At 43.7% G+C, this 12,271-nt stretch overlaps 1 protein-coding gene across 1 annotated transcript in view; it reads right to left on the reverse strand.

Annotated features, from left to right (window-relative positions):
• The window catches only part of XPNPEP3 (X-prolyl aminopeptidase 3), a 150,696-nt gene that overhangs the window by 79,343 nt on the left and 59,082 nt on the right, over positions 1-12,271 (reverse strand). Inside the window, exon 3 of the mRNA XM_083156639.1 lies at positions 11,009-11,419. Coding sequence (XP_083012765.1) covers positions 11,009-11,419 — 411 coding nt within the window. The remainder of the gene's footprint in view (positions 1-11,008; positions 11,420-12,271) is intronic.

The following is a 12,271-nucleotide window of genomic DNA, read 5'->3' on the forward strand; positions in this document are numbered from 1 at the left end:
GCATAATATGAAATTTTTTCAATAAAAATTACTGAAGTTAAAAAAGCAAAATATACCTCAGTGTGACTGCAGATACCCTCTTTAGCCCTTGTAATATTTGTATCCTAACAATATTTCAGACTAATTATACAAACTAGTTATTGTGACTTCCCTACATTTGGTTTTATACACCGGCTAGATAAACCACACCTGAGGGAAGTGGGTATTGGTAAAATGTCAGAGAGGGCATTTTCTCTTAATCAGAATGCGAATCTCCCATGAATGGACAGAATTGTTTTTAGAGACATTAGGAACCTTCTTGGGACAATGGCATTAAAATACATTACACTAAAGGGGTGTACACTCGTGGGTGAATCTTCTAAGCAATTTTGAGTACATCAAAATCGCTTACGCTTGCTGGAATCACCACCCGTGTTTGCACAGCAGGCAATAGCGATGCATGGCCCCGCAGCACCGCTATCACCCAGCCAAATTGTCAGTGCAGACAAGAATATTATTGCTACACTGTGTATTTGGCTGTGGCTTCCGGGGCTGGCAAGGTGTTTTTAGCCATCTATCTGAAGGTTTAACTACATCTTGATACATACGGGGCTCAGTCGAAAACGTTGAAACTAGTTCAAATCTCTGTTTTCACAGAAGCAAAGCTGTACCTCAATTATTAGATTTTTCCACCAGCCTACCCTATTCGTATCAAAACAGTAATTGCTATTTCTATGTTGAATGTATAATGGATACAATGCTTCATGCTACTTCATATTCCATATTCAGTATTTGAATAGCAGTTATGACACATTTTGAGCTTCAGCTAACCATTTAATACATCAGTAAAACTAGTTTGTTTCATTTGCTTTCACAGACTCAAACCATTAGTTAAAAAAATATTGTGAAGGTAGCATGGCTAGGTCTGGTTTGCAAAGCATTTTTCAGGAATTTTTAGCATTTTCTACATACAGTACTGTATCATGAAAAAAGTAACTCTTTTTTTAAACTAATTTCTATAAAAACTAACTTCTAAGAAAAAAAATTAACTGTTTTGATCCGTTGTAAGTAATTACCGCCTCTCCAGTTGCGGTGAACTTCCTGGATACCTAGAAAGTTGAGGCTTGTTGGATTACTGTGATGGTAATCTTTGAAGACAAATTATGTTCTGCAAGTCCCTTATTAATATTATGTATATGTTCACCTATACGTGTCTTGAGCGGTCTGATCGTGCGACCTATGTACTTCTTGTGACATAGGCATTCTAGTAGGTAAATGATTCCCTTAATATTACAGGTAAGTTTGTTTTTGATTTTGTTGTTAGTGTTTGTGTTGGTCGATGTGAAGCTGGTAGTGGGTTTGGTGTGTTGCTTGCCTGATTTTGTGCAGCCAATGCAGGTGCCACAGTAGTCGTGGCCACCTGTGTTGGTAGTGTTATCAATTGTATGAATTGTCCTTTGGGTATAGCCCTCAGCCAGTTTGGGTGATGCCAACTGGTTGACAAAATAAAGCAGTTTTTCTATAGGTCTTGGTGTGTATCTGCAAGTCCTCTATGAATGTTTGTAAATCAAGGAACTCTACCTGGCTTTTGCTGTATTTTTCTGTGAACTTGAGATTGTTATTGTTGTTGTCCATGTGTGTAAAAAAGTTTGGAGTGATTCTTTTGTTCCGCCAGATGAAGAATATATCACCTTTGTAGCTGGTCCAAAGCACGAGATTCGCCCCTAGACGGTTGCCACACCAAATGTTGTGGTTCTCCCACCAGCTCCTGAATTAGTTGGCTTAACTCGGAGCGAATCTCAGTCTCATTGCTGTCCCTGTGGTCTGGAGATAAAATTGGTCCTCAAACCATACATTGTTATGTTGTAAGATGAAGGTGATGCTATCCAAAATGAAAGTGAGCTGTTGGGTTGTCATAATGGGGTCTTTCTGGAGATGGTAGCAGTCTGTGGGGTCTTGATCTTCATATCGAAAAGTACAAAAAGTATGTGCAACATGTACTTTTAGATCTTACTGCATCTAGTTCAAAACACGCTGTTGTAGCTTATCACATGCATTTTGAACTATGGGATCTAGTAGACAATGCACGGAGTATATTGCACACACTGTGCAATATGGGCACCTTAAGGAAATATTGCGTGATCATGCTAAGCAAATCTATTATCTATGGGCCCAATTATTTGTATGGTAATGTCACAGGGAAGCGGCTGTGCATTACTGTACAACTAAAATGTGAATGCAGAGGGAGGTCTTTAGGAAATAGATGCATCTGCAAACTGATTGCTGCTTCAAATGGTTGCAGTTCTTGTACAACAAGTATCCTAGCGCTTCCAGAAAAGACTTACACTATATGCAAGGTAAGTGTCCTCAATAATTGTAGAGGTAGTTCTTAATTGGGCCACCGAGGGTAAATCAACAGATAGGGTCCCAAATCTCCAGTAAGTTATAGATGGTGGAGGTTTTGGTTTCTGTATATTCTAAAACAGAAAGAAGAATAGTGCAACACCTTTTTCTGAAAGGGGATAAGAATTTATTATGCACTCACAATTTCCAGGTTAAAAAATGCATATAATCACCAGCCGGTGATATACACGTGGGAGGTTACACCCAGACCTTTCTTCACCGATCCTCAGGCTCCGGAAACCTTTCTTATCGGGATGAAATATTGTAGATTCCAGGATCCTCCAATGAACATACAAGGGTTATTCTACCAGCCACGGGAACACCTGCTTAATGCATTTCGGACCCTCGGGTCCTTCATCAGAAGCATAATGTTTCCCGTGGCTGGTGGGATTTAAATAGCAAAAAAAGGGCGCCAAGGAGCATTACGCTCCGGAACGCCAATACAGGAAGCGGAAGTGAGCGGGGCTGAAATCGGAAGTGGGACGCGCGTCTTTTGCGTTCCACCCGATGACGTCCTTGCGTTCCATAAGCCGGAACGTCACTTCCGGTACATTGTATATACCTATTGCACTTAGCCCGGTAGTTCAGATTATTCACATTTGTATAAGAAATTCAAATCAAATCTTTCGAGAATGATTCTCTGCATTAATCCTTGTCCTTTTTCTTCTTCAAACGCCAATTCTTTGCAGAATATTATAGGTCCGTATTATTTTAATTGGTCCATATACAAAAGAAAAAGGGGAGGAGGACAAGGAGAACGGGCTGTCAATAGTAATAATAAATAACAATACATTTATTATACACAATTCTTAAACATTTAAAAAAAGATATGACAAGCTGATAAAACATTAAAATTAGATACTTATAAAAACCATTTGATCTCGAATTCACTATTTAGACCATTTGGTACCAGAGTGTTAAGTTTAAAAATCCATTTCATTTCTTTTGTATATGGACCAATTAAAATAATACGGACCTATAATATTCTGCAAAAAATTGGCGTTTGATGAAGAAAAAGGACAGGGATTAATGCAGAGAATCATTCTCGGAAGAATTGTTTTGATTTGAATTTCTTATACAAATGTGAATAATCTGTAATACCGGGCTAAGTGCAATACGTATATACAATGTACCGGAAGTGACGTTCTGGCTTATGGAACTCAAGGACGTCCTCGGGTGGAACGCAAAAGACGCGCGTCCCACTTCCGATTTCAGCCCCGCTCACTTCCGCTTCCTGTATTGGCGTCCCGGAGCGTAAGGCTCCTTGGCGCCCTTTTTTTGCTATTTAAATCCCACCAGCCACGGGAAACATTATGCTTCTGATGAAGGTCCGAAATGCATTAAGCAGGTGTTTCTGTGGCTGGTAGAATCACCCTTGTATGTTCATTGGAGGATCCTGGAATCTACACCGTTTCATCCCGATAAGAAAGGTTTCCGGAGCCTGAGGATCGGTGAAGAAAGGTCTGGGTGTAACCTCCCACGTGTATATCACCGGCTGGTGATTATATGCATTTTTTAACCTGGAAATTGTGAGTGCATAATAAATTCTTATCCCCTTTCAGAAAAAGGTGTTGCACTATTCTTCTTTCTGTTTTAGAATATACAGAAACGAAAACCTCCACCATCTATAACTTACTGGAGATTTAGGACCCTATCTGTTGATTTACCCTCGGTGGCCCAATTAAGAACTACCTCTACAATTATTGAGGACACTTACCTTGCATATAGTGTAAGTCTTTTCGGGAAGCGCTAGGAGTATTGATACTTGTACTTGTATTCTATGTTTTTGGAAGGTGGGTGAACCTTCCTTTGTCAATACAAGAAGCTCCCAGATATCAGCGCAAAGAAGTCCCAACCTCTGTTGGTTGCAGTTCATGGTCAGTCTGCATAACTGAAGCTGGTCACTGGAACTGGTCAGCTGGGTCCTGAAAGTCTGTCTGATGAAGCAGAGCCCCCCCCCCCCCCAGTTAGCAAAGTAATTTTCTCTACCTCAAAATGCTGCAGCATGTTAATCATGCTATATCAAACTTCATGCACATTTGCAGACCACCAACCATCTAATGCAGGGGTGGGCAACAGGCGGTCCGCGGGCCGGAAGCGGCCCACGAGACACTCAGGTCTGGCCCACCGCACTGACCTAGATCACAATGACAAGCGGCCCGACTAGCTGAGACGCTTGTCATTTAACCGGCAGGGCTAAAAGTAGTGCGGTGCCGCCACCAATGCCCGCCCCGCACAGCATTACTGGGAGTGTGGGAGGGGACGCGGTCACGCTGAAGCAGCCTCCCAGTCATTGGTTGGTGTGACCGCGTCCCCTCCCACACTCCCAGTAATGCGTTGCGGGCGCAGTTGGGTTTTGGAGGCTGCGTGACTGAGACCTCTCCGTGACACCCCCTGCAGCATGTCAGAGATCCGGACCCCCCGTAATTGGGAGCAGCGCTCCACTCTGACGCTGGGGCCTGTTACATGCCAGGACTTCAGTAGTGGGAAGCCTCAGATGTCAGCGCGGCTCCAGCCACCCTCCTGCTATTACCTGTTGTCCCCCTCAGGCAGTGAGTATTACTGTGTGCGGCGGCCGGCTCTTAATTCTTCCCCTGCTCTGTACACCTGAAAGTAATTCTGTGGCCTCAGTATTGGGAAGCAGGCAGCGCTTTAATCCTCCTGCCCCTGTCGACCCCCTCAGTGTGGCAGTTTGCTAGGGAACCCTGCCACTCCTCAATATAATTACTACTGGGTGTTGCATTGCAGAGCAGGTTAACCCCATGGCAATGAGCATTTACCACTGGCAGATCATGTTAACCCCATAGAAACAAGCTTTTACCCCTGGCAAAGCATGTTAACCCCTGGCAGAGCATGTAACCCCGTTGGCAATGAGCATGTTAACCCCTGGCATTAAGCATGAAACCCATAGCAACGAGCATGTAGATAAGCAAAACTTATGTGGCACGCACTGTCCCTATTTTTAGTTTGCCTGGCTCCTACATTTTCATCCTGGCTCCTAGATTTTAAAGAAATTTGTTGAGCCTTGGCATAATATGTAAGGGGCAAGTATAAAGGGGTCTACTATTGTGTTGCATAATTAGTATTAGGGGTATATGGTGTGGTACAATACACTCAAGGACACCCGCCATTTTCATGGCCACACCCCCTTTTCCTGAGCGCGGCCCTCAAACATTTACCGGAAGTGTTAAGCGGCCCCCCAGCTGAAATTATTGCCCACCCCTGATCTAATGTGTATGAAAACCATCAAGGACTGATTCCGATTTTGAATTAAAGCAAAAAAAAAAAGCAAGTAACTTTGTATTTGGAACAAACCATGCTTGAAATGCTTTTAGATTTTTTTGGGCAGAATAAACACTTGCTGCTTTGGTATGTAGCCCACAAATGGCTACATATACAGCTGTGTACTCATACATCTAGCCTCAAAATGCCATGTGTGAGTAAGCTGCCAGGTGCCGTGCAACTATGCTTATGTCATGTGTCTGTTTTTAATATGTATAAAAATGCATCTTAAGAGGATATAGGAGGACTGGCTCTCCCTAACATTCGGGGATACTATCAGGCCTGCCTTTTAAGCAGAGTTAAAGGCCAGTATTCGCTGCACAGGAGTCGCTGCACTTTCGCCGCAATTCTCCCTTCAGGGAGATTCGCCCAGCAGCCGCCCGTCTGCCCTATTCAACGGCTCAGGGGCTCTCTGCCCCTGGTGGCGAATTTTAACCCCCCCGGTGAATGCCACAGGGAGCTGAGGGACGACTGCAGGCAGGGAGATTTGGGGGTGAAGGAGGGCTGGCAGGGACACAGGGAGAGCTGTCAGGGGGCTGGGATAGGAGCCGCTGCACTCACTGGTCCCGATCCTGCATATGTAATGATCGGGACCAGAGTGCAGTGAATATATGAATATTAATGATCGGCTCCCTGCAGGCGAATGTGTAAAAAAAAAAAATTGTTAAAAAAAAAAAAGGTACTTGTGTAATTTCACGGCGCCAGACTCTTTGTTTACTGTGCGCATGCCGCTCTAGCTGTTCTCAGCGCAGCTCGTGGCTGCTTTACATATGTAATCTATGTTATCAGCGTAGCGCTGGCAGCAGGAGCGCGCGCTGCCAGGTCACTGTGGTACTTGTAGTTCCATAGTGAAATAGACAGTCCTGCACACCACTGACAACGGGGACATGTAAATTGGACACCCCGACACACCGCTAACGTATGGGTCTTCTAAACTATACACACCGGCACATGCTAAAATTTAGACGCTAAAGCGTCTAAATCCAGACTCCCTGGAAACCGCTAAGAAGGGGGCATCTAAATTTAGATGCTAAAGTGTCTGAATTTAGTTGGGTCTAGGGGTACATAGGGGTGCACTGTGCAAAACACTCTTAAACCTGTTCACAATGACACTAGTTGACGTAACAGCTGTCGACCTTGTTAATTCCACTATCCACGCCACCCCGAGCGCAGCAAGCCCCGCAAAGGGACGCGGTACGCGTCAGATCGAGCGCAGCGAGCCCCGCGAGGGGAAGCGTTTACCTGTGAAATAATCCGCGTCCACTCGCCACGCTTCGGGCTCGGTGGCTCGCCACACTTTATAAAATCGACTCCACGCCGACGTGGATAATGGGGGTATGAAAAGGTCGGACGCGTACCGCGTCCGCTCGCCACGCCAGTTTACATGCTCCCGTTGTCAGCGGTGTGCAGGACTGTCTATTTCACTGTGGAACTACAAGTACCACAGTGACCTGTCAGCGCTGGGCAGCGCTGAGAACAGCTAGAGCGGCATGCGCACAGTTAAACACAGAGTCTGGCAAGCTGCCAAGTTTCAAACACAGACTGTGCGCACGGTGGCACCGTGAAACTACACAAGTACCAAAAAAAATTATTAAAAATATGCTGCAAGCACATGAATAAAAATAGCATGCCCATTCACAGAAAAAAAAATCGGATTTTTTGACATAAAAAAAAAAAAAAAAAAACGCTTTATTTTAAAAGATCACATTCCAGTTCACCTAAAAAAAGATGACGAATGTAAAACAGAGAATCAGTTTCGACTCCATTTGAGACTCCATTTGAGCATTGAATACACTCTCGGCGAATTCCACTAAAAAAACCCATTGAAAAACACTGGCGAATTGCGGTGAATCGCCAGACATTCGCTGTTCATTTGCAGCGAATTGGCTCCATTGAATAGGGCGAATTGTTTTTTCTGACAGAAAATTCGCTGCTACCCCGGCGAATTGCCAGATTCGCTGTAAAATATGGCGAATCTGAGGCATTGAATATTGCCCTTAGAATGGTCTAGACCAGTCACTCCTAAACAGTGGGTGCAACACAGGCTTTATCTCTTCCTCTTGCTATCACCCCTTGTGGTAGAGACACAATTCTAGCTTATATCCTATTGGTATAGATGCCCAGATACACTTTCCAAGATGGATGGACTTTAGGATTCTACAGCTTTTAAAAGACATCATCTCTTCCAAACCTTCCTTGGTTAGTTAAGCTTGCTATGGCTTCAGTGTTCAAAATAAGTGATGTCCCTCTGCTATAACTTTCTCTTTACCCAATTTTGGCTTGATTCTGATTACACAACATCTAACTTGGAAAGACTCTTCTCTCTGTTCTATAGCCCTTGATACCTCTCTCACTACACTGTTTTCTCGTTCCCCTTCTTCCTCTTTCTTTCCCCCCTATTATTTTGATATTAAGGATCTTTATTTCTATATTTGTTTGTAGAGTATTTTCCCTTTCTATTTTATATATTTATTTTACAGCTAGTTACTGCTTATATACAGGACCTGTTACTGCTCCCATTCTACTTCTGGATAGACATTAGTATATATATATATATATATATATATATATATATATATATATATATATATATATATATATATAAGGCTAACTTCTCCTCACCTCTATGAGGTAAAGCAAAGCCACTGACCAGTACAGGCCACTCGATGGGCCAAATTAAAGTGAAAGCATTTTTGCAGGGACATTGATCTGTTTCAAACTTGCTGGATATGGAAAGAGGGAGATGTAAATATAGAGATTGGAGGTAGGAACAGATAGGGACTGGGGTGGGGTGGAGAGTTTGCGGGTTAAAAACTGTCACAGCTCAAAGTGAAAGCAAAAGCTGTTACAGCTCAAAGTGAAAGTACATTGCAGAAACCGTCATTTTGGCAGGCTTTTAACTAGTAATAAAAATATTTTGCACTAAAACTGCATCTGCAATGTGACTAAAATGCATGGGGAGAATGTGCTGATTAAATTGAGATATGACAATTTATATTGTGAATGCTAGACTTTGTATACAGAGCAGAACAGAACTTTTATTGGAAAAAGCCACAGATTCAGAGACTCAGTCACACACAGATACACAAAAGTGTTATATGAAATTAATCAGCACAGTCTACCTTTTGGCAATAAAATAAGCAAAAAAGACACCAGACGTTAGAAAATTCTCATGCGTACATAGAGGGGCTGTTTGGTGTATGAAGAGAGAATTGTAGCTTTATTTTTACACTGCAAAAGTAAGATTTTAATGTCGACACACCCCTCCAAAATCTAAATCTCTCTCCAAATTTTACATCGGCCCCACCTATAGTGTAATTGGGTCTACACATGGGGAGATTTTGTTGAGTGATGTGTGCTGAGCAATGTTAGGGCCAGGGTTCCCTGAAATCACCCTGTGTGTAGGCCCCATAACATGGTTTTGTCCAGATGTACTTTTTGCAAATCAGAATAAGGCCGATTTACTTCAATACTACTCAGCAACAACTATTTCTTTAACCAATTTTAATTTCTATATTTTTGTCCCTGTAGTTACCTGTGAATTTTAAAAAGGTATCTTAAGCATTTTTACAGTTTGACGGAATTATAAGAAAACTACTGTAATGCAGAGAAAACCTGCATTGTCATTTGTGTAGTGCAATTTTGAAGATAAAAGAAAACATTGAATGGTTGCTATTTGTAATGCCAACATTTTACATACTATTAGTTTTCATGAATTTCCCCGATGTATTTGGCTCACACTTTAATTAGCTAAACAAACAGTCCACCCATATAAAATAATATTAACACAGGGCTTGACAATTTTTTTTTTAAATCTAGGAGCCAGGACAAAAGTATAGGAGCCAGACAAACTTAAGGGTGCCCCTACACAGTGCGATGTGGGGGATGTGACAGGGTGGAGAAGAGGTGAGAGAGAGGGATAAGATGAGAATGGGAAGGTGACGGGGGTGAGGTGACCGTGCAAGAGGGTGTGAGGTGATACAGGGTGAGGTGCCAGGGGGTGAATGAGTAAGGTCGTGGAGGGAGAGGTGACAGGGGGTGAGTGGGCGTGAGGCAACAAGAGAGCAATAGAGAGGGTGAGGTGATGGGGGGTTACTTGAGAGGGGAGAGGCAACAGTTGAGAGGGTGAGGTTCTGGAGGGCCGATGATAAGGGGCAAGCGGGAGTGAGATGATGGGCATGAAGTGATAGGGAAAGAGTTAGTGAATAGGTGGGAAGGGGGGCTCACCAACATCAGTAAGTCTCCTGGTCACTGCTCGGCACCTGCTTCCTGGTCGCTGCTGGTCTCTTTATCCCGTGCTACTCTGTGCCAGCTGCCACTTGGCAGGGGGGGAAAGGGGGAGTCGGGCAATGCTGGCCGCGGTGCGCTGCTGCTGCTGTTAAGGGGGGGGGGGGGCAATGCTGCCCGCATTGCCGCTGCGGTCTGTTAGGAGAGGGAGGGTAGGGGAGGTCAGGCAACGCTGGCTAGGGCACGCTGCCGCTGCTCTGTTAAGAGAGGGAGGGTTGGGCTGCCACTGCCGGCACTGCTACAGCTCAGCTCTATTAGGAGGGGAGATCATGCAACGCTGCCCGCACTGCTGCTGCTCAGCTCTATAAGAGGTGGTGGGGGGGTCAGGCAACACTGCCCGTGCTGCTCTGTCTGTTGGGAGAGGGTGGGAGTGCTGCTACCTCCCTGGTCTGGTCGCCAGGAAGCAGAATCTGGTCGCCATGGCCTGGATTTGTCGAGCCCTGTATTAATAATACTAAATAAAACACATTTTAAAAGTAGTGTATGATAAGTGATCAACTGGTTCAAAGTGCAGCCACTGACATTATCCCATTCCCTTAAAATAATTATCCTATAACTAAAGCCTTGTACACACGCGCGTGCTCCTGCAGCCAGCTTTTAATGGTCGCGTGCTCCTGTGATTATGGCTAAAAATTGCTGGTCGCTGGTGCGCAATGCTCTGTGCATCAGTGACCAGTGATTTCTAGTCAAAATAAGGTAGAAACAGAATGAGACAGAATAACTTTTTAGCCAAAATCACTGGTCGCTGATGAAAATTGTACACTGAGCAATATATTGCTGAAAGATATTAAGTCAGTACACTGAGCAATATATTGCTGAGAGATATTAAGCTAAAATTGCTCAGCGACCATATTGCACCATGTGTACACACCTTAAGTTTACATCAGGAATCTAGATAATGCAGATGAGAATGTGGTAGAATCAATCTGGAGGCATATACTGAAGTGGTGCAGAACATGATCATTTCAAAGGGACAACAGTATTATACTGAATATTAAACTTTACACATTTAACTATTCATTTTCCTACTAAGCCTTTCAATTTAGCGATCACATACCAAGCAACATGGGCAGTACATGTTTAAATTCCTCGATTGGGAAAGCTTGGTCTACTCCAGTCAGTGCAACAGCTCCATCAGGTCCAGACCGAGGTCCATCCCATAACTCCCGTCCAGAGTCTCTGCGGGGCACAAATAGTGTGGCTGTGTGAGATGGTAGTTCATGGCCTGGTCGGTTCTGTAAAAGTAGAATACTATCGGGTTCTAAGAATCCACATAAGTAAAGGAAGTCGTTGTTTTGATGAAAAGGAAAGGGAATGTCACTTGTCATGTACAGTGTAGAGTTCGACAAAAAAACGACAGCATGATCCGAAGAACAACCCAAAAGTTGAGATTCTTTCTGGATATTAGACATCAGCTTGTGGCGACGAAGGGCATATTCTGTTTGTGTCAAACCTGGTGTAACCTCCCCTGAGAAAACACATAATATAAAATACTTGTTACTATTTTGCGAGTAATATTGCTCTGTCTAGGTGTGGTTTAATAATATCACAAAGATAGTACAAAATGTTAACATATTGTAATTAGTAAACTAGTTGGATGTTACCTGCGCACTGAAACCAATTGGTTTCGACTAGCTGCAGCACTAAACGGCGGACCAGCCCGTATTGGATAATGTGAAAGCAGTGCTGAGCTTTGATGCTGATGGTCCCTTGTTCAATATAAATGCACTTTTACTAGATATACGGTAGTTAAAATGTCACTGCAATGTAACAAACAAGTGTAATAAACTGTATCAGTAACAGGTTGAATTACTAAAGCAGTCTGGGTGGCCAGTGGGAGAAAAGGTGGTCAATCAATCCAGGGGTAAAGTACAATACATTAGAAAAAGGAAAAGGACAAAGTTCTAATCACGGTGTCATGCTAGTCTGTGGGTGATGAGGTTAAGTATCTTCATGCACTGATGTTAAATGAGGCTATATAGCTCAATCTTCTGTGCTGGACACAGGGGTTGGGACAGGAAGTGCAGGTAGAGTGTCTGCATGGATAAGGATAGTGTCTCTGGACCCGCTGAGCATTCCCCCTGTTGGGTACAGCATGCAACCAGCTCCTAATCCTCCCAGAGACACTTGGCAGACGGGGATAGGGGATTGTGGAGTTGGGACCCCTCTGAGTCTTGCTCTCCACGTAATTCCCGTCCTACAGAGATCGACTCACTCGTCGTCCATATCCACTCTGTTTTCCAAGCCTTGTTCCATCCGGTTGGTATCACCGCAGCTCTGATATCCGTGCAGTTCTTAGTACCGGTTTCTCCATGTGCCA

The sequence above is a fragment of the Crinia signifera genome, chromosome 8, assembly GCF_055691185.1.
Source record: "Crinia signifera chromosome 8, ASM5569118v1, whole genome shotgun sequence".
NCBI lineage: Eukaryota > Metazoa > Chordata > Amphibia > Anura > Myobatrachidae > Crinia > Crinia signifera.